Source organism: Balaenoptera physalus (assembly GCF_965194825.1).
Source record: "Balaenoptera physalus genome assembly, chromosome: 12".
Classification (NCBI taxonomy): Eukaryota; Metazoa; Chordata; class Mammalia; order Artiodactyla; family Balaenopteridae; genus Balaenoptera; species Balaenoptera physalus.
The window spans coordinates 23,584,883-23,607,509 of record NC_138897.1 but is presented as its reverse complement, the minus strand read 5'-3'; the positions used below and the strand labels follow the sequence as shown (position 1 = coordinate 23,607,509).

The following is a 22,627-nucleotide window of genomic DNA, read 5'->3' as shown; positions in this document are numbered from 1 at the left end:
TATCTATTTTACATATGTATAGTAGTGTGTACATGTCAATCCCATTAATTCAGTTTAATTGAAGTTGTTTTGTTTGGAACTTTATCGACAGTTAACTATTTTGGAAAATCCACGTCACCAACTGCAATGCCATTGTGCCAAAACAACACACCTGTCTTGGAGGGTCAGAATTTGTAGTTGTCATGTTTATGGTGATTTACTATATAAGTTTAGGCATCTGATCTCTTTATTATACTTTCTGATTTTGTTGATATGCCTGAGCATTTTTATTGAAGTACACACTTCATTATATATTAATCTTTTCCCCCTTTATATTATAATTAGGGCATTGTTAAATTTTTAAAAAATGTAAGTAGGTTAGAACTTTGTTTCAGGAGAGCTAATGGGGTGATATAAATTATTTGTTACAAAAATGGGGTGTTCTCAAAAGCAGGGGTCCCCAACCCCCTGGGCCGCACAGCAGGAGGTAAGTGGCAGGTGAGGGAGGGTAGCTTCATCTGCCGCTCTCCATCGCTTGCATTACAGCCTGAACCATTCCCTTCCCTCCCCCGTGCATGGAAACATTGTCTTCCATGAAACCGGTTCCTGGTGCCAAAAAGATTGGGGACGGCTGCTGGGTAGCATTGAGAACCACTTTCTGATTATGTGCTACTTGTTTTTTTATCTGTAGTGCTTTGCTCCTAACGGATACAGTGTTTGCTGAATTGGCCAATTTATGGTCCCCAGATTGCTTTTATATCCTGTTGCATTTGATTACCATAGCCAGTCTATAAACTTGGCAAGGCAGATGTTGTTTCCATTTTATAGATAAGAGAATTGAAAGAGATGTTAACTTGCCCAATCATGCTGCTAGAGCTTTGATTAGAATACATAATTTTGTTTATACCAGTTCAGTGCCCTTGTCTACTATCATTCCATACCACTCTTTAAAAAATTATAATCTAGAGCTGTTTAATGTAGAACAACACCTATATACCCCTGCTGGTATTATTTTTTATACAAGGAACTTTTAAATTATGTTTCAGGCACTTGTGGTCATAGGAATATTTCCACTAGTATTCAAAGAAATATGCAATTAAAACAGTTTCTGAGAAACTGTTAGGGCCAAAAATAGCTTAAATTTTAGAGATGATAACATCCAACAGGGATATTGTGATGAAATAGTTACAAACACTTTAATTACATTATAAATTGGAACAAATCTTTTGGAATATAATATCAGAAGATGATTTCAACAACATAAGTATTTGCATTCTTCAAAATTTGTTGCAAGGAAATGACACCAAATGAAAAAGCTGTAGTCAACTTGCAAGCATTTGCCTGGTATATGAAAGGAATGTGCACTGTACTAGGAATTTTTAAGATGAGACGGTGTTGCTGTTTTCTTCTAAACTTACAGCAACAGGGTGTGAAACAAATACATAATCAAATAACTATAATATAATGTGTTGTAATTGGGGTGTGTGTTTAATTTGATGGAGGCATCAGGTAATATACTAGGGCACACAGTAAACACACCAGGGAAGTAATTCTCCTTCAGTATTGTGGGGAGAGGAGACAGTGTGTTAGGGGAAACTCTTGGAGAAATTGAGACATTTAAGCTGCACTTTGAAGGGTGGCTAGGGCTTTACCAAGTAGATAAAATGGGACTGGATATTTTAGGCAAAAGAAATAGCCTGAGTATGAATCTGAAATCACATGCAGAAATGCATTCATTGAACAATAAGAGACGGTTATATGTCCTAGGAATTGGGCATATAATGATGACTAAGATGAGTACACTCCCTGTCCCTGAGAGCTTTTGAAGTCTAGAGATTATAATTGTGAGGTTGGCATTCTGAGATTTCAAACTGGTGATTCTCTTGGGCCAGATGTGAGTTGAAGGTGGGTTTGGTTTGGCATACACAGTGGTTGCTCTTTCTCCTTTATTCCTTCCCTTTCCCTGCAGGTGTGTTGCCAATACTTATTTTTGACATATAAATAGGCATTGAAGATGTGGCAGCTCAAATGCCACTTCTGCTGGAAGTGAGTAGCAGCTATTCACTTTATTTATTTATTTGGCTGTGCCGGGTCTTAGTTGTGGCATTCGGGATCTTTTTTAGTTGTGGCATGTGGGATCTAGTTCCCCTGACCAGGGATCGAACCCAGGCCCCCTGCATTGAGCGCATGGAGTCTTAACCACTGGACCACCAGGGAAATCCCACAGCTACTCACTTTAGATGGACACGCACTTGTCCTCCTCAGTACTTTTCTTTACACCTGGCACGTTTTATTCGTTTATATAATTTGCCTGGCTCCTGTATGCCTTTGTGTTGTGAGTCCTGGATGGGTGGTTTACTACTGTTCCTGCCCTTCTAAATTTTCTTTGACAAATTTTAATAGGAGAAAATGCAGAAAAATACATAATGTGTTTTAGGAAAATCTCTTTTTAAAACAAAATAAACATTTTAGTATTCAGACAGTAGCTACTTTTTACTATACATTAATATAGATTTTTCACTTTGTATGCTCTCCTTTTAATCCATGTTCAGAGAGAATTTAAGTAACTTAGTTTGGCCCACTACTTAGTGTGAGAGCTGGGATTCTAATCCAGATCTCTAACTCCAAAACCTACCAGGCAGGTAATCTTTGGTTATCTGGAAAGTGTACCCTCTGCATGTGGGCAAGTGGTTAAGTATTCAAAGGTATAAGAAAAACTACTTTTTCTCTGCCTAGGTCAGGCATTTATGTAAAATAGATAACAATAGAGGGGAACACGTGTTAAATAGCAAGTGATATAAATTTAAAGGAAGCCCAAAACTACAGCAGTGTCTGGTAGAATAGAAATTAAAATGACTAATGTAAAGAATCATGTAACTTTGTGAGAGAATGTAGGGGGTAGTCAAAGAAAGAGGTAGGTCAAAGATGATTTACCAGGCTTTCCAACGCTGGGTAATCGAGTGGAGTTTAAGCTGTACATGTAAAGGTCGTCAGAAGAGGAACAGGTTTTGGTAGGGACTGATGAGTTAGTTTTATTAATTTGGTCGTGGAGGGTAGGCTTTTAAAATTCAGGTAAATAGCCGAAGAAAATAAAAGCAAAATAAGCATGGAATGCAACACCATCAACAAACAACCTGGCATAAGTACAGCCTCCACTCCTGCTTTATCTCGTTTATCCTTAGGCTGATGGCCTTTTCTTATTCCATGTGAGATTTTGAGGTTAGATAAGTTAGTTTGTGTTATGAGTGTTGAATGGATTTTTAATTAATATTCATTTTCTATATTTTAATTTTTTTGAAAATAATTTACCCTGTTGCTTTTATGGGTAAAATCGTTTGAGGAATTCAGTGGTCTCTCTTTTTTAAAAATAACAACTTTATTGATATATAATTCACATACTATAAAATTCACTCTTTTAAAGTGTATGATTTGATGGTTTTCACTATAGTGACAGAGTTGTACAACCATCAATTTTAGAACATTTTCATCACTCCCACAAGACACTCCCTGCCCAATAGCAGTCACTCATCCCCCCGCCCAGCCTTTGGCAGCCACTAATCTACTTTCTGTTTTGGTCATTTGCCTGTTCTGAATATTTTATATAAATGGAATTATACAACACATGGCCTTTTGTGAGTGGCTTCTTTCACCTAACATGTTTTCCAGGTTCATCCATGTTGAAGCATATATCAGTACTTCATTCCTTTTTATGACTGGATAATATTGCATTGTATAGACATACTCATTTATACATTCGTCAGTTGAGGGGCATTTGGGTTATATTTACTTTTTGGCTGTTATAAATGATACTGCGGTGAACATTTATGTACATATTTTGTGTGGACATAGGTTTCTGGTAATTTTGGATGGAATTACTAAGGGTAGGATTGCTGGGTTATATGGTAATTCTGTGTTTAACATTTCGAGGAATTGTCAGACTTCTTTCCAAGGTGGCTGTACCGTTTTGCAATCCCACCAGCAACATACGAGGGTTCCATTTTCTCCACTTTCTTGCCAATACTTTTTTTTTTTAATATTTATTTATTTATTTATTGGGTCTTAGTTGCGGCACGTGGGATCTTTCGTTGCAGTGAGTGGGCTTTTTGTTGTGGCGTGCGGGCTTCTCTAGCTGTGGTGCGGGCTCCAGAGCGTGTGGTCTCTGTAGTTGTGGCACTTGAGCTCTCTAGTTGTGGTGTGCAGGCTTAGTTGCCCAGTAGCATGTGGGATCTTAGTTCCCCGACCAGGGATCGAACTGGTGTCCCCTGCATTGCAAGACAGATTCTTAACCACTGGACCACCAGGGAAGTCCCTCGCCAATGCTTTTTGTCTATTCTTTTGATTTATCCAAAATGTGGATGTGAAGTGGTATCTCTTTGTAGTTTCGATTTGCAATTCAGTAATGACTAATGATACTGAGTACCTTTCATGTGCTTATTGGCCATTCTTCTTTGGAGAAATGAGTATTAGAATCCTTTGCCCATTTAAAAATTATTCATTTTTTTATTGTTGTCAGTGGCCTCTTATAACAAAGTTGTGTGTTGTTAACTGATAAACAGCATTTGGTACCAGGTGATGGTGAATTTTTCATGTGTAGTGATAGACTTCTAGGTTTAGCTAGTTGTTGATCAAGAATATTTTAAAGTGCTGGTCTTCATAAGTAATCTTTTTAAGAAGTTGTGTTAAGATTTTACTTTAGGGTGTAGTACAGTCGACAAGACTTGATTGAACATACCTCTATAATAATGAGAAGGCCTAACTTTAACATTTTGGGAATGTCAAAAACAGCAACAGTTTAATTAAGTCATTTAAAATGCTAAGCACCACATTTTAATTATGTCCATTCAGTCTTTGACTTAACTGGAGCAATTCCATCTTTTCCCAAGAAATTGAATCTAGTTTGTGAAATGTGTTCTAATATCTGTGTCTCATTTTTTTTTTTAGGTTATCCTGAATACCACATGTCTAATAATTTTCATTGCAACATTAGCTGTTGTTTTTCACTGCCTCCAAAAGATCAAAATTGCTCCGGAAATTGGAAACATATTTGATTTAAAAGAAATAACTAACAAATGGACAATATGTCTATTACGAATACACCAACAAGTAATGATGCCTGTCTGAGCATTGTACATAGTTTGATGTGCCATAGACAAGGTGGAGAGAGTGAAACATTTGCAAAAAGAGCAATTGAAAGTTTGGTAAAGAAACTGAAGGAGAAAAAAGATGAATTGGATTCTTTAATAACAGCTATAACTACAAATGGAGCTCACCCTAGCAAATGTGTTACTATACAGAGAACATTGGATGGAAGGCTTCAGGTTAGTCTTGTTCTAGAGGCTTTTCTGTATCTTCTGTAGTGGCAGATTTTTACAAATTCTTGTTTCCTCTTAAGTTACTATGGGAAATCTAATGCTTGCTCTGTCTCTTTAGATATCATAGTACATCCTGTACCAGTACATATTATGGGAACACATGGAAGAATGTATCTTCCATACAACAGAGATATAGCTTAAAACTTTTTAAATGTTTTGACTGAAAAAAAATGTTCTGTGTAGAAAATTTGGAAAATAAAAATAAAAATCAGAAGAAAAGCCACATCTTTAGTAACTAGGTATTCATCCTTGTATCCTTTTTTTTTTTGGTATTATATGCACATTTAAAAAACTGAGTTATACTCAGTTCTTTTATAATTTAGAAATCTGATATTGTATGTTCGGTACTTTACATATGAAAAACAATCCAGAAGAATTCAAGCATATTTTTAATACTTGCGGAGTTAAAAACTTACATTTACAAATTTTCTTTACCTTTTATTTTCACTGATCAGATTTTTCATATAGAACTACATAATACATCTCCTGTATTTAATATTTTTAAAGAAACATATAGAGAGCTTATATTGTTAGATTTAAAATGTTTCTTTCTAGATTTTAGGCATGGTTTCTTCTTCAAACTCGTACTTTTTTTTGCATTTTTAAAACCTGAGCATAAGCCTTGAAATCATACCTATGTTTATTGCTTTGTGACCATGACCAAGTAAGTTATTTTGAGCTTTAGTTTTTCTCATTTAAGAAATGTGGATTATAATACTGACTTTGTAGGACTGTAAGGATTAAATGAGAACATATAAAGTGTCTTGTATATCATGTGCTGTATAACTGATGCTCAATAAATGGTCATTTATTTTTCTTAGGTGGCTGGTCGGAAAGGATTTCCTCATGTGATCTATGCCCGTCTCTGGAGGTGGCCTGATCTTCACAAAAACGAATTAAAACATGTTAAATATTGTCAGTATGCATTTGACTTAAAATGTGATAGTGTCTGTGTGAATCCATATCACTATGAACGAGTTGTATCACCTGGAATTGGTAAGTAGACTTTGCTTTTATGCTTAGAAGCACAAAGGGAAAAGATCTCAATAGTGTTTTAATTTTTCTAAGTTAAATTACAAATTTGGAGATAGCCCAGGACTTCAGCTAAGGTTAAAGAATCAGACATTTTTAATGAAATACAAATATTTAAATTTGAATTCAGAACAAACTTGTATTTTGACTGCCAAAACTAAGTATGCATAGTTGGTATTTTGCCCATTTAGAACATTGTTTTTGAAAAATAAGATGGAAAGCATTTATGCATTGTTAGATAGCATTTATACTACTATTCTTGAATTGAAATGGTTCATGGAAGTTTTGAATCCCTGGCTTAAATTTACATTCTGTTATTTTAAATATAATGGAAATTATTTTCATGTTAATGATTAATGTTTTATTTTCTTTTCCTCTTTAAAAATTTAAGATCTCTCAGGATTAACACTGCAGAGTAATGGTAGGTAATTCGTTTCTTGTAACTTTCTCTTTTCTTTTATCCCATCCTCTTTATTCTTTATTGACCTAGAACTAGTTTGTGTGGGTGCTGGTAACATTGACAAGAAAAAAACTTACTGCTTTGGAAATGTAGATTTGCGGGGGGCATGCATCAGCATTTAAAACTGGATTTAAATAGGCTGTTGGCTCTTTGGCTTTGAACTGCTGTTTATGACCGAAAGTAGTCTAAAAAATGTGATAGGGGAACATAAAACATACAAAAGAAGAATAGTTTTTGAATTGGTAAAAACTGGCTATTTTGGAAGAAAATCTCACAGAGCCAGTTTATTTTTTTATTTTTATTTTTTTGAAAATCCTCAAAGTATTTATTTTAATTTAAATGGGTATAAATAACCTCTGTTTGATAATTTCGAATCATGTGTAATATAGTTTAAAAACACCAAAATTCTCATTTTTCTTCATTTCAGCCTAACTTATTTTTATGAATGGTAATTTTATGAAGGACTTAAAATTGTGTACTATATTAATTTTTTTCAGTCTTGTTACATTTTGAGTAAATAAAACAAGGCTACTTTAAAGTATCTGCCAATCACAGATGTTCTAATCCTATTTTTAAAAGGAGAGAGTGTTTTGAGGTGCGGAAATGTAACATATGGGAGGTGTTTTTTGTGTCTAATATTTGAGGACAGAGGTCTGTTAAAACTTTAGCTCTGTTTCTTGGAACATGTTAATGAACTGAAATTTCTGTAAGAACTAATTAATTTGCAGAGAAATTCTGATAAAAGAGTCACTGTCATCTTAGTAGGTGTGCCATTGTTTTGAAGGCAAATTAGTGGCTCAGCACCTCTTTCGTTGCAGAATCTTAAGAGGTGGGTCAGAAATATCATCTGACCTTAAAATTTAGGAAGAGCATGGAAGTCTACTTGTTTTTATTCTCCACTTCTCTTCCATGTCAGTAATAATAAAGGAAGACTCTAGTGCCTTTTAATACTTGTTAAGGGTTAGTTGGTTTCTGAGAACAGTGGGCTGATAAGGGAAGCTGTTGTGGTGGTCTGAGAAGGGTAGCTTTAAGATTGATTGGGTAAAGCCCAGTCTCTTCACCGCACAGACGTTGATATCATATCACCTCTTTTTGAAAGTAAACACTCTTCAGATCTTCACCATTCTCCATCTATGTTTTTGGAGAATGAAAGCTTTTAGCTCAGTGGGTGTTAGGGGTTGGGCAGCTGTAGTGATAACTATATCAGAATCTTCCTCGGGGGGTGTGGTTGTGAGGAGATCTGATTCTGAAGACTCATTACACTGCTTCCTGTCCTAAAATACTGCTGTTATGAGTACCTCTTATTGATGGGCTTGTGTGGGTTGATAGCCCCTTTAGTTGCTCTAGCCCTATATTCAGCCTTATGGATCCCCCTAGTGGTGGCTTTGTAAAGGCTGGCTTCAGTGGCTTCTTTCCTCAGAAAACAACAGGTGTTTCTCACAGGGCCTTTTAGATTTGGACAAAGAAATAATATAAGGCCAGGTAGTTAAAAGTTAAGCAAATGGGATAATTCCTTCACTTTTGAGTTGGGATCTTGGTGGTAATCATTTCCAGCCTGTCTCATCTCTCTCATGAAACTTTCCATGACCACATTGACTTGTGTGTTGATTTAAACAAATATTTAATGAGCATGTATTGCCTGGTACTGTGTTAGGTTCCAGGGACGATAAGATAAATAAAGTATGTTTTTTCCACTTGAGGGAGCTCATAGTCTAGTGGAGGAAAGAAAAGGTAAATAGGACAGTGACAGTACCATCAGACAAGCTGTGACCTGCTTGCTGGTGGTAATAAAGAGCAGAGACCTAGGATGAGCTCAGTGTCTTCAGCTTTTCTGTCTGCTATGTGTTCTTTACTCCTCACAGAACATTTTACAATCTCTATATACACGTATGACCGCTCTAAGGGTATGGTTAAATCATAATAGCTAACACTTTCTAAGTATTTATTTTGTGTCAAAATAATTTACAAATATTGTGTCATCATTCTTATAATACTCCTACATGGTAGGTGGCATTATTTACATTTTATCAGATGTAGAGACTGGTGCCTGGAGAGATCAAGGGACTTCCCCAAGATTAGACAGCTAGGAGGGGCTGGAGTAATTTGTGCTCACTACTAGATATTTAAACAATAGAAAAATATCATAGAAGACTGTAAGCTCTGTGAGGGCAGTGATCTTTCTTTTGTTTACTGTTGTATCCCAAGTGCTAGAACAGTACCTGGAACATAGGTGCTCAATAAATATTTTTTCAGTGAATTAATTTGTTGAATGCTAGTCCATAAAGAGAAATACTTAATAGTTTGGTGTCTGTTTCCTGGACTTTAAAAATATATACTATATGTTTTTTTTAATCTTATTTTTTTGAATAGGCAATACATGGTCCATAAATCAAAATACTATAAAAAGGTATACAGTGAAAAGAAGTGCTCCCACCCCTGTCCCCATTCCCCCCTACCTCAGGTAATCACTTTTATTAGTTTCTGGTGTTTCCTTCCAGGGTTTCTTTGTGCAAAAATACATGTATTATTTCCCTTCTTTCTTACACAAAAAGCATATTGTGCACTGTACTGGACCTTGCTTTTTTACTTATATGATTTTTTAAACATGAGTATGATCATAGTGTACAGTAGTGTTTTATAACCTACTTTTTTTCTCTTGGCAAAAGTATATTGCAGACATCTATCCTTGTTGATACCCAGTTTTACCTAAGAAACTTATGTTTTAAGTTATTTGATTAAAGAGACCTGTAGACTGGTAGAAGTCCCAGACTTACACTTGGGAAGGTTTAACCAACGTATTAGGCAAGAAAAAGTTATGAGGCATAACTGTTTAAAAGCAGAATTCAGTTGTTATTTTCAAATCTTTCTTTTTTGGTCGGGGGGGAGTGGTGCTGCATCATGTGGCTTGTGGGATCTTAGTTCCTGACCGGGGATTGATTGAACCCGGGCCACAGCAGTGAAAGCACCGAGTCCTAAGCACTGGACCACCAGGGAATGCCCAGAATTCAGTTGTTATGATTGCCCATTAAGCCAAAGCGTCAACTGAAAAGCAGAAATAATGAGTATCAAGTTGACCAGCTATATCCTCAAATCAGTAACTTTCTCCTTATGTACTAGCAATACCAGTATCTTGGTAAAAAGATCCCAATCACTATAAACAGCAAAGAACCCTAAAATTTCCAAGAATTTAATAGAGATGTCAGGATCTATATGCAGAAAATCATAGGACTTTGTTGAAGAGTATAAGTTTTTAAAAATTGAATAAATACAGTCATACCCACTTTATGTCCCAAATGATTTTTTCTTTGCATTTTTATAATTTGGCCAACATTAGTGGTGAGTGGTTAGATCCACTTTTTTTACTGACATATAATGATATGTTGAGCTCCTTTTGGTTATCTGTTTCCATAGAATTTTCTAAAGAGAAACTCTTCGTAGTGAAATTTATGAGTCTTAAAAATATCAATGTCTTCATTACTTTTGATGCATGAAAAAGCCCTTTAAGAGATTGTATGTGGAAATCTGAACAATAGATTATTCTTACCTCTTTGAAATATTCTCAGTTTAATAAAAAAGTAGCTGTGTAACTAGTTACTATTTATGTGTAATGGATTTTTTCAAAGATTAACATAGAGAAAGATAAGGAGCATTATATGCTGATTCTCAATGAAAAGAGAATGTCTTTTTGTGGACTGTTAACTGCTCTAAGAAAAGAACCTAGTGTTAGAGTTCAACGGATTATAAAATTCTAGGGTAGTGTTAGTTTAGATGCAGTAAAGCGTTGTTTGCTAAAGATAAAAAGCAAACCCCAAAACTATAGCCTAAAAAGAAGTGGGGAGGTTCTGGGCAGAGAACCATTGATTATTATAAATGCAGTTTCAATTTTCCTTTTTTTCCTCACAACAAAGCCAACTAACTATTCCCTGGTTTGTTCAAGAAAAGGTGTTATATCAGCTAGAGCCTGGCTTTGCTTATTAAGGTGTAACCACGTGGGTGAAAGATGTTGTTTATCGAGTTTTTTCACACTACATATTTATCAAACATCATTATTTGGATTGGGTTTCTAGAAGGAAATTTCAGTTTGACTTACCAGTTGGGATTTTTCTGCTCATTCTAATCCTTTAGGGGACATTCAGTATACTTCACTTTCAAAGAATATGTTACTTAACAGTAATTCTAGATCTGGAATTGGATAGCTGTCAGATCCCACTCATATTTTTACACCGTGAAATTAGCAAAAAGATTTAAAAAAGTAATTATTTGATCTCAATTTGGTCGTCTTAACTAGGTAAATATTTTCCCCAGCCACTTGATTTTTTGTCTACTTTATGTTGTGTATTTAAGGTGATTATTACTTTTAGATTATTAATCAAGAAACTAAAAATACCTCTTTAGGACCATTGCTGGAGGTTGTTGGAATATAGTCTACCTCAGATTTCAAGGAGTCAGTCAGATTGATCTGATGCCACTACCTCTAAATAAATAGCTTTTGCTGATAGAATAGTATGCTTTAAAAATAGTACGAGAAAATTCTGAGTTAGACTGATATACACTATAGTTGATTTTAGGTGTTGTTATATTAGTTATAAGACTTTTTTTTCTGGGAATAGAGGCTTATAAGATTTTAAAATATGTTTGCTTTTCTGTATAGCTCCACCTAGTATGTTGGTGAAGGATGAATATGTTCATGACTTTGAGGGACAACCATCATTATCCACTGAAGGGCATTCAATTCAAACCATCCAGCATCCACCAAGTAATCGTGCATCGACGGAGACCTACAGCGCCCCAGCTCTCTTAGCCCCATCTGAGTCTAACGCTACCAGCACCACCAACTTTCCCAACATTCCTGTGGCTTCCACAAGTGAGTTGTAGAGTCACATGTAGTCAGCAAGATAAATTTTCCTAACCATTAAATATTTATAGGTAGCCACTTGGAGGAAACCTCCAAGTAAGTGAAAATTAAAATTACTATGGTATCTTTCATAGGTAAACAAGCATTAAATAGGTGTTTGAGTTGTCCTGGAAAAAAATGGTGTTTGTAATTTATTTAAATGTTCTTATGTTGATGTATAGTCACTTGGAATTTAAGTAATGATTTAAATTAATGGTGTAATTTGTACCTTATTACATGCAGAAGTAAGAAGTCTCTTAAGTTTTCAGATTTATTTTAGAGAAATATTTAAGTTACCAGCAAGTAGTTTTGAACCAAGAGGTTTATAAAAATCTGTGTTAATGGAATTGCAAGCTTTCCTCTAATCAGTATTTTTATTTTGCTTTACTGGCAGAATATTACTTTATAATAGTCATCTCAGTCTCCAATTGTGCAGACTTAGAGAAAGGAATCTTGACAAATTTGTTTGTAACATATAACCCTCAAGATAGATGTTAAGTATTTTAGTCAACTTTGAAATAAAGCTAAATTCTGTGTATCTAACTTTATTTTTTTTCTAACAAGTCTATTTTCAAAAGATTCTTCCCATTAAAGAGGTACTCACCTTCTCTGCCATGTCATGGAGGCAGAGTGCTATTAGGTTCAGCTTTTCTTGGGGCCTGGTTAAGGAAATAATGACCTTATTTTCATAGCCACCAAAGGTTGGACAGTTTTCAACTTGGCAAGTTGAGTGGCCTTTTTTTTGTTTTTAAATTAATCACAGAACAGGGTCTTGGCATTTGTATTGTGTTATTTGTACCTGCTTGCTAAGGAGATTGTATCTAAGCCCACATCAGCAGTGAATTGTTGATAGATCTGGACTGATACTTTGTTAGTTGATATCAAAGGAAGCATTATTCTGTTTACTTTAATATCAGATCAGATTCAACATAGAAAGTTGATCTTTGAAATAAATGGAGGACTGATTTCTACAACTGAGTTTCAAATAAAGTATACCAAATTTCCCCCTCTTTAATTCATTTTACCTCTTCAAACAGTATCTTTTGGATTTGCTACATGAGATGACAGTCTCACTATAGACAGCATATTCCAAGTGGGCCATATAGGTTAAACACATACTTTAGAACATGAACCTTTAACCACTTGGTGCTTCTGTTATCTGTCTACTCTTTATTCACCAATTTGGGAATATAGTTGACAAACAGTGGGTAGGGAAGGAGAATAAAAGAAGGTACTTACAGCCACTTGAGCATAGATTAGTGCCGCTTAACCTCTGTTGATACTACCTGGAGGTTGAATTTGCATGCCTTTGTTGATGCTTGCTAAAGTGACTTCATTTTAACTGTTACGTTCCCTGGGGCCGAGTCCTATTCAAGATCAAATAAAGTGATATGAATGAAATGTGGATAATTTTGTCTTGGTGTTTTTTGGATATATTTTCACAATGAGTTATGATTACCGTAAGTTTTAGAATTTGTTGCAGAATGTTTCCTTAGATCTCAAAAAGTGTATTGATAAAATTAGAAGAAAGAAAAGAAATTGGACTAAAATAGGGGAATTGGAAGACTACATGAGCTGATTTAGTTGTTTAATTTCATTTTATGTACTTGGAATTGTGTAATGGAAATACTCAGTACAGATAACTGCAGTGGGCTTTATGCTAAGCCCACTTTATGTTCATTTGGTACCTGAATATCTTCAGGGTTTCTTTCTAAATATCTGTAGTAAATTAAAATAATTTAATTTCTTCTGCATAGTGACAATTTTTGTAAGATAGCTAAGAGTATGTAACATGTACAGTTGTTAAAAAGCAAGAGTAAAAATGTAAGTAACCTTTAAAGATAACCTGCAGAAATTTGAGGGGGATGAATAGGATGGTAGCTGAAAACATCATCTTAAAAAAAAATAATTTAGGGAGTATTGAAGTAGTCTCTTTAGCTTTTAATTTTATAATCTTAGCCTTAAGGAAATGTGAGTTGTAGAGAGGAGAAAAATGTTCCTTTTTCTTGATACTTTGAGCTGTTCATTGCATATTCGAGCAATGGTGTCATTTACTCTCTTCTATCTGATTATACTCCCATATAGATGAGAAAAGATTGAGGTAATGCCACTAACAAATAACAATTATGGAATTTCATTGCTTTCCAAGTGAGATCACAGTTGACTTAATTAATACTTGCTTGAAGAAATTAAGCTTTTTCTGTACAAAAAATAAAGCCTTAAAAATGTAAGCAATTTCTTAGAATGGTTTTGAATAGAATAGTTCTCCTGGTATATTACATACAGAGAGAGCAACTAATTTCTTGTGAATCCAGGAGTATGATAGTGTTCTTAGAGGCAATTCTTGATTTTTAAAAGCACATGAAAAAATTTCAAAATAGACTGATTTTTTGTTTTGTTTTGTTTTAACTAGCAGATGCTGTGTTGATTGGACAGTGGAGCTTACCTTTTTTTTTTTTTTTAACTTTCCCACCTTACCCATCACATTCCATTTAAAATATTTGCCTGCTCTCCTTTTCTTTGATCACCCTCTAGCATTCTGCCATTACCAGTACCAGTGCTGATAATAATGAACTTTCCAGTTTTCAACATTTTCTTGAGCCTGGACTTTTGGAGTCCTAGTCAGAAAGGTCCAGAGCTAGATGGAGTGGCTGGGAGTGAGCTGATGTGCTTCTGAAGAAGTTATTATGATAGGCTAGACCTATAGTGCGGTTTTGCTGGCATTTGAAGAATATTTGTGAAGAAATGGGCCAATAAAATTAGCTAGATATTACTTAAAGATAGAATAATTTTGAACTTCTTCAAGTTAAGGTTTGCCTTTGTAGATGACTGTAGGGTTTTTTATTGTATAGGCCATGGGTGAATTCCACTTTTTGCTCATCTTTATAATTGTGACTATCAGATATAATTGATCCTTCATTTACTGTATAAAACCATAGGATTACCTCTATAAATGTACCATATTAATGTCTTCTTGTTCCTCTAGGTCAGCCTGCCGGTATACTGGCAGGCAGCCATAGTGAAGGATTGTTGCAGATAGCTTCAGGGCCTCAGCCAGGACAGCAGCAGAATGGATTTACTGGTCAGCCAGCTACTTACCATCATAGTATGTATATGCTTTTTAAAATCTTCTAAATAGTTGAGAAACAATAGGCAGAGTTTATAAAAGCAAATTAATCCATGTGGGCCTTAATTTTTAGACAGCACTACCACCTGGACTGGAAGTAGAACTGCACCATACACACCTAATTTGCCTCACCACCAAAACGGCCACCTTCAGCACCACCCGCCTCTGCCGCCCCATCCCGGACATTACTGTAAGCTCTTGTGTCTGTTGTAAGGGCCTTTTCTTTTTGAGAGCTTTGTTTGCTTTCTATTTTTTAAAAAATGTTTTTACATCTTTTATTCATCTTACAATTTAGTTTCATTAAATGATTAGTGCTTTTCAGTATTTTTTGTAAACAGTTTTATTTTTCATAGTTATGTTATCATACCTTTGTTTTAGAGGATTGATATTTGCAAAATACTTTTATTTCTTTGTTGCTGATATTTCATTAACACCACATTGATTGCCATTCATTTGCTTGTTTGTTTTGTGTACGTTCTTAGATCTCACGTGTATCTGTATATCCACCCTAAGTGGATTGAAACTCCTTGAGTGTCAAGATCTCAAGGTTTCTCTCACCACAGAGTTCAGCATACCATAGACACTCAGATGTTGAATCTGTCATTCCTCTACTCTGTGCAGGCTTGATTGGGAGGGATACCCTACTGATAACCATAGCTTGTAGTTTCAGGCAGAATAGGAACATTATTCATTTGGCCTAGTAAAATAAAGAGTATAAATCTTTCATATATATTAAATCCCTTTTCCTCCATTATAAGTTTAATAATACCAAAGAAAACTTGGAAAATACACAGAGGAGTAAATAAGAAAATAAAAATTATCCAGAATCCTACTACCCAGAGATATCTAATATTTTGTCACATTTTTCCTTCCAGTCATATAGTCGGGTATATATATAAATTTGGGGGGAGGAGGACATCAGACTGTGACTATGTTGTTGTACCCTGCTTTTTTACAGTTATGTTACTATTTTTCCATGTCTTAAGAGAATGTAATTTTTAATGGCTGCCTGGGCCAGCATAGTTGTTAAGGGTGCTGAGTTTGGACCCTTAACTGGCTGTGTGACCACTGGCAAGTTATTTAACCTCCCTAAACTTTAAGGGTAGTAATAGTAGTATCTATCTCAAGGGATGTTGTAAGAAGTAAATGTAATAATTCATGTGAGGTGTTTAGCACATGTCTTAACACATAATAATCTCTCAGTTATGTTAGCTACTGTGCCATTTTGTAAATATTCTTAATTTAATAAACCATAAACACTTGTTTTAAAATGGACCTAACAATTTGAATTCTTATTATATATTACATTATGAATTGTACTGTATTACATGGATAATTTATAATTACATTAAATTTTGCATGTACAACTATAGTAAATTGTTTAACAGTTGGCATACAGCACTAAAATGTTGGCTATTAAATAGCTACAAAAGTAATTCAAGAGTAGTTGCTTATTATAATTATAAGGTAAACTAAGCTTTTAAGTTCTTAGACATTACATAAGCTTGATCTAAACAGTTCCTAAGGTATGATAGTTATATTTAAGGTTTATTAAAAGTTTCAGCATTGGAAAACTTTTAATAAATGAAAATGGGATTTTTATTGTCTTTTCTTTAGGGCCGCCAGTTCACAATGAGCTTGCATTCCAGCCTCCCATTTCTAACCATCCTGGTAAGTGTATTTCAAAATGAATTCCCTACATTTAGCTTTTCTTTATGGCAATTGAAACACATATACACAGAGAGGTTTTAATATAACTGCAGAGTAACTTAACTTTTCAGATAAGTACAATACTCATTATGGCATTAGTTAATCAACAGTTTATGAGTAACCAATATAAGCACACATAAACTGTACATATTTGATTCTTTTTAACTGTCTCTGAAAGAAAAGACAAGAACTGCATTTTCGGCTAAAATATAAAGTACCAAAATGCCGGTTTTAAGATGCATGTAATACATAAATATGCAATAGAAGAAACTAGGTTTCAAAATAGAACAGCTGTAAAACTGTAGCTTAAAAAGCCAGGAAGAATCTGAAGTAGATGCTGAACAGAAAAATAATTCACTGTATCTGTCTTAGAAGATAGATTCAGGAATCTCTGGTTAACTGGAATTCAGAAACTATTTGCACTAAATTATGTTCAAAAGAGTAGATCAAATAGCTAAGTAAACTATAGAAGTAATAAAACAAAGTTTGGAGATAAAAGAAAATATTGAAGGCTTCTTAACATAAACAGTGGATTTTGATTTGCTTTTCTTCCCTCCATCCTATCATATCTGTTTTTCTTAGCTTAGAAAGATGCAGCTATATAATTTCAGTTCATCACCTTAATTTTCCCCCTAGTTTTACAAAAATTTTATTATGGAGAATTTCAACATATACCAAATACCAATACAGAAAATCCTCCTCATTGTACTCATTCCTCAGTTTCAGCTATTATCAACTAATGGCCAATCTTGTTTCATTTATACCCTCACCTACTTTTCATATCCTTACCTATTATTTTGATGGAAATACTATATAATCATTTGATACATAAATATTTCAGTATATATTTCCATTGAAGATTTTTTTTAAATATAACTACAGTAACCATAATGGTCAATTTAAAGAGTAACTTATAGTTCCTCAAATAGATACATAATTTTCTTAAACATTGTTCTGCTATTTATTATTTATGTTGGTTCTAACTTTTCTTCTAGCTCTTAAAGAAAAAAAAACATTGAGGGTAAGATCTTTATGCTTATAATTCTTCTCATATTTCAGTTTCGGGGATTTGAAGAATTTCTGGATCAAAAGGCCACATTGCTTTAGTGATCACATCAGAGTATGAGAACCAGTTTTATCATGCTCACCAGTGGAAGATGTGATACTTTAATTAACTTTTACTGATTTGGGAGGCAAATATTTGTTTTGATAAGGAGAAAAATGCTGGTGGGACAGAAATATTTTTTAACGATACATATTTACTAGTTACATGTTTGCATTTTTTAACATACATATTTTTAAATCATACATATTACTAGTTAAATTATCCACTTAAGTGGATTTTCTGTATGTTATTTGCATATTTTTGTTTTAAACATTTTTTGTGGGTCAAGGGGTCTTGCCTTTCTATAAACATTTTTATTAAGAAATGTAATAAACAGAAGGTACATAAAACCAGTATACATACAGTCTGATGAATAACATTAAAGCCAACACGTGTGTAACCAACACCCAGACTGAAAATTAAAACATTGCAGCACCCCCAGAAATATTCCCTCCCCATGCATTTTGTCTCAGTGAAAAACTTTTCATCTCCTCCTGCAGAGATAACCACTATCCTGCTTTTTATGGATTTTATTTTTTTGCTCTTTGAAAACGATGAATGCATCCCTAAACAATCCAGTAGTTTGGTTTTACTGCTTTTTGAAATTATATAGATGAAATCATTGTATCAGTATCTTAATTCGTGTTAATAAATATATTGTGTTAAAAGAGGGAAATCTAGAGTCTTAAGAATGAGAATTTTGCTGGCTTCAAGGCAGCATCATTGAGAATCAGTAGGGGACCCCTGGCAAATCGGGGGATGTGGTTCTCAATGTTCATATGGCTTGGCAGAAGGTGGTCCACAGGAGTAGGGATAATCAGGGCTCTGAAGAAAGATCTACCGTGGATGAATGGTGGAGTGGGGTTGGGAATGGTGGCATTTAGCTAGTTATTTGGACTCCGTTTTGGATTCAGCAATTGCTTTGGCCTCTTGATGGATTTACTTCATTCTCACGGTAGAACTCATGTTGAGGCCTAACAGCTCTTGGTGGTTACGGAATAGCATTCAGTAGTTTTGAGGATATGCATCTGTAGGACCCTGCACTGGCATTAAAGCCTCTGTTTTTGAGTAGAACGGGAAGTGACTTAATGGCGAGGATGATACTGAAAGGTCTTTGTCCACGTGGTTGTGGGAGGGGTCAGCTCTGCGCCTGTACCATTAAATGGAATCAGCTTGTTGGAACCCAGCTGGCTGTGAACTCTCTGACTGAATACGGATGGGCCCCAGAAGAGTTCTACCTCACAGCTGTTCTTCATTTCTCCTCTTGCACTGGTAAGAGAATATGCCGACTGGTCTCCCTAATGGGACAGCTTCCAGTCATAGTGCCATCCTCCGTACCATTTAATCTCTACTGCTACTCAGTATTTCTTTTAAAATTTGAATCTAGTTATGTTATTTCTCTGTTGAAGAACTTGCACTGACTTCCCTACTTATTGCTTAGCCTATAGGATAAAGTCCAAATTCCTTAGCTGGGCAGTAAAGAATCTCTGATCCGGGACCCTGCATACTTCTCTAGCTTCATCTCTTCATACTTTAACCATCCTGAACTGCTTACCCAAGCTTGCTTCACTATATCATCCCTCTGTACTTTTTTTGTGCATGGTGTTCTCTGCCAGCTATGTTGTATACTCTGTATTAGTTGTCTGTTGTCTGCTCTGGCTCATAGTCTCTTGAGCTTGCAGTCAAGTTGTTGGCTCAGGCTGCCACCATCTGAAAGCTTTTCTGGGGTTGGAGAATTCACTTTCAGGGTGGCTTACCACATACCTGGCAAGTTAGTGGTATTGTGGGCAGGAAGCTCCAGTTTCTTTCTGCATGGACCTCTCTGTAGAGTTTCTTGAGTGTCTTCACATGGCAGCTTGCTTCCTTCAAAGTTGAGTGATCAAGAAAAAGCAAGACAGAACCTTGGGGTCTTTTAAGACTTAACCTCTTAAATCACATCTTCATTTTTGTAAGATCCTGTTTTGTGGAGAGGGGACTATACAAGGATGTGAATATCAGGAGGTGAGAATCATTGGGGCCATCTTGATGCCCATACCTCACACCCCTACCCTCTTAAGTGTGGTGACCTCTTTTAAAGTCCAGCTCAAGTACACCACTGTTGTGAAGAAGCATTCCCTAATCCCTCGTGTCCCCTGCTATCTAGTACTTTGTAAACCCTAGTTAGTAGTTTACAAGATCTGCTATCCTTGTTTCATGAACAAATAGAAAAGGAAACCAAAGTAAAAATATTTTGTATTAGGTGTATGGTTAATGCAACCCTTTAAGATTTGATTAAGACCTGCTAAAATATTCTACCACTGACTTAGGACTGTATAGTTGGGAAATATGCATATCTCTGAATATGTAAAATATTTTTAATAATTAAAAATCATCAATAATATATAGTATATCTATTTTGAGAAAGTGTTTTTGAATATAATTGCATGTATGTCTTAGGAAATATAAGTAATATAAATTGTTGAAAGTGAAAAAAAATTAGTATTGGTCTTTACCTTGGTATAAAAGATTTCAGACAGGACATATACTTGGTGATTTCTGGGCTTCGATAACTAAGTTGAAAAATATTTTTGGAAAAAGTTAATCATTTCATTTTTAATCATTTCTTTTTATGGACTAACACTCTTTTGCTTTTTTGTAAAGCTGAGATATATTCATTAAATTAAATATTGATTGCAAATTAAAGCGAAGAGTTTCCTCAGCGTCTTTGAGGTCGTTTTGGTCACTGATAAATGAATACAGAATTCACAGATTTTCAAATTCAGGTTGTGTTCTAGTACTTTGGAACTAACTACCATTTAAGAGAGTACCTTTATTTGTTCATGAAAGATTCTCATAGGACATCTCATTCAGATATAAATAATAAAAGGAATACTTCATAATGAGTCATTTAGATGCTTCAACGAAATTTCTAACTTTTTCTTGAATGACTCTTGTTTCAGAAATTAAAGATAATGCCTTGGAGACTTACATTTTCTATTATAATTGAATAACAATTTTTTGATAAAGCTGTGCTTTGTAATACGTTTTCTCATTACAAAAAATATTTAGCTGAGTTTTTATATTAAAAGAAATTCATGTTCTTAACTCGTCTGTCAAAACCTTTCCTCTGGTCAGTGATGAGCAAGCAGCCCATAGACTTCATGGGACCAGTTCAACCTCACTAATTTAAGGAACAAGAAACTAAAAATAGCAACGTCAGCAAGCACATAACAATCCCACTCCCTTTCAAATGAGTTGGGACGTTAAGAAAGCTCTCTTGGAAATGAGTAAATTCTGTCTTGCTGTTGATACTAGTTTTGAGAGGCTGCAGACTTGTCACTTATGTGGCATTTGGTCCTTGGAGCAAAAGAGCACAGAGAGATCCAGAAAGGCTTAATGAGTGTTTCCTATTACCTTCTCCTGTTTTAAAAATAAGAGTGTTCCCTCCTGGTTGTATAGCAAATTTAGAGTGGACTAGAAAAGGTTTTCACGGGGTATTTTGTATCCCAACACCACTAACTTCTCTGGATTACCTATTACGTTACCTCTAGCCCTGTCTCTCCTCACAGATAGTAACCCCCTTGCTCCTGCTTTCCTGGGCCTTAATAATCCTTTTAATTAGATGGTCATTTTTCATCCCTGGTACATAGTGCAACTCTGATGTCACTTTCTTTTTTATATTCAGAGCTTGCCAAATGCAGCTTTATGTAACCATCATTGTTGTATGGTGTCTGAAATATTAGGCAAACAAAAACCCCTTTGGTGACTGGGAAATAATAACATAATGTTTAAGTGTAGTTGCAGATGTTGCAATTTATGATGATAAAAGTTATTTTTTGTATTTAAACATGGGGATTATACAGCTCCCCTTTTCCCCCTCAGTTGACTCTCTTGGAAAAAAGATTGCTTGCCATGGAACTTTACTTGTAAATAGTGTTCTTCAGTATGAACTAGGAAATGCATGTACTTGGATCTCATTTTTTTAACCAGCGTTGAAAACATTCGTGACTTCAGGATATTGTTTGTAACCAAATTTACTGTTTGGGCTGATTGTTTAAAGACCTTTTTAAAGTGCTGTTACTGTTTATTGCTGCCAAAACATTGGGTAATTGTTATCTTGTCTTAAACAGCCTCTTTAGTTTTTGCTTCAGCCAGTATACCTGCCTGTTGTGTTGGCTGAACCTTCTTGTCCATAGCATAATGTGATGCCTTTAATAAAGAACTTTACTGTAAGGAACAGCTGCATAAATATTTCAGAACTAGCTTTTTAAGAAGGCACTTCAGTATATCGCTAGTTTTCATGTTCTCATGATAATAAAAATATTTAAAGGAGTGTTTGTGATTAGTTGGTTGTTCTGTATGGCAAAACATTTGAATTATTAAGTTTTTGAATCACCCAGTTTTCATGTGGTCTCTTTTATTAATACTTCATTGGAAAGTACTTTTTTCCTTGACAACATTCTGAAAAGCAATTGGATACATAGACTTTACAGGATTTTTGTTTTTAATATATTTTAAGCATTAATCATACTTCATTTTAACATCTTTTGGGAGGTTTGAAAAAATGTATTTTTTTTTGTCATTCTGAGTATCTTTTCATATTGTTGAAAGTTCTAGGTCAGCCAAAGTTCATAAATGGCACAGTGAGATGCAGATAAATAATTGGTTTATCATAGAAAACTTTCAATCTCTAATAAATGGCACTGGCCTTTTTTCCCCCCTTATGTCAGACCCCTTTCTGCTCTAGGGCTTTTGCATTTGCTTTCCTCTTGAGATGTTCATTCAGTCTCCACATAGATACATGGTCTTTCAGGTCTGACTTTTTCAGATAGGATGTGCCCCTACTGTCTAGTCTGAAGTACCTTTCCAGTCATCTTCTGTCCCATACCCTGTTTTATTTTCTTCACAGTGTTTATCATTACCTGAGTTATCTTGTTCATTTATTTGCTTACTTGTCTGCCTCTGCACC

General features: G+C 34.9%; 1 protein-coding gene across 4 annotated transcripts in view; it reads left to right on the top strand.

Moving 5' to 3' along the window:
- The window catches only part of SMAD4 (SMAD family member 4), a 57,400-nt gene that overhangs the window by 10,487 nt on the left and 24,286 nt on the right, over positions 1–22,627 (top strand). For 3 of the 4 annotated variants that reach the window (XR_014251630.1, XM_082416610.1, XM_082416611.1), the window contains exons 2-8: positions 4,921–5,297; positions 6,173–6,347; positions 6,775–6,804; positions 11,495–11,707; positions 14,724–14,843; positions 14,938–15,054; positions 16,482–16,535. Coding sequence is in view for 3 of the 4 variants with exons in the window: in XM_082416610.1 (XP_082272736.1) it covers positions 5,049–5,297; positions 6,173–6,347; positions 6,775–6,804; positions 11,495–11,707; positions 14,724–14,843; positions 14,938–15,054; positions 16,482–16,535 (958 nt within the window). In the remaining variant the exon portion in view is untranslated. The remainder of the gene's footprint in view (positions 1–4,920; positions 5,298–6,172; positions 6,348–6,774; positions 6,805–11,494; positions 11,708–14,723; positions 14,844–14,937; positions 15,055–16,481; positions 16,536–22,627) is intronic. The other variant, XM_082416612.1, reaches the window with a different exon arrangement.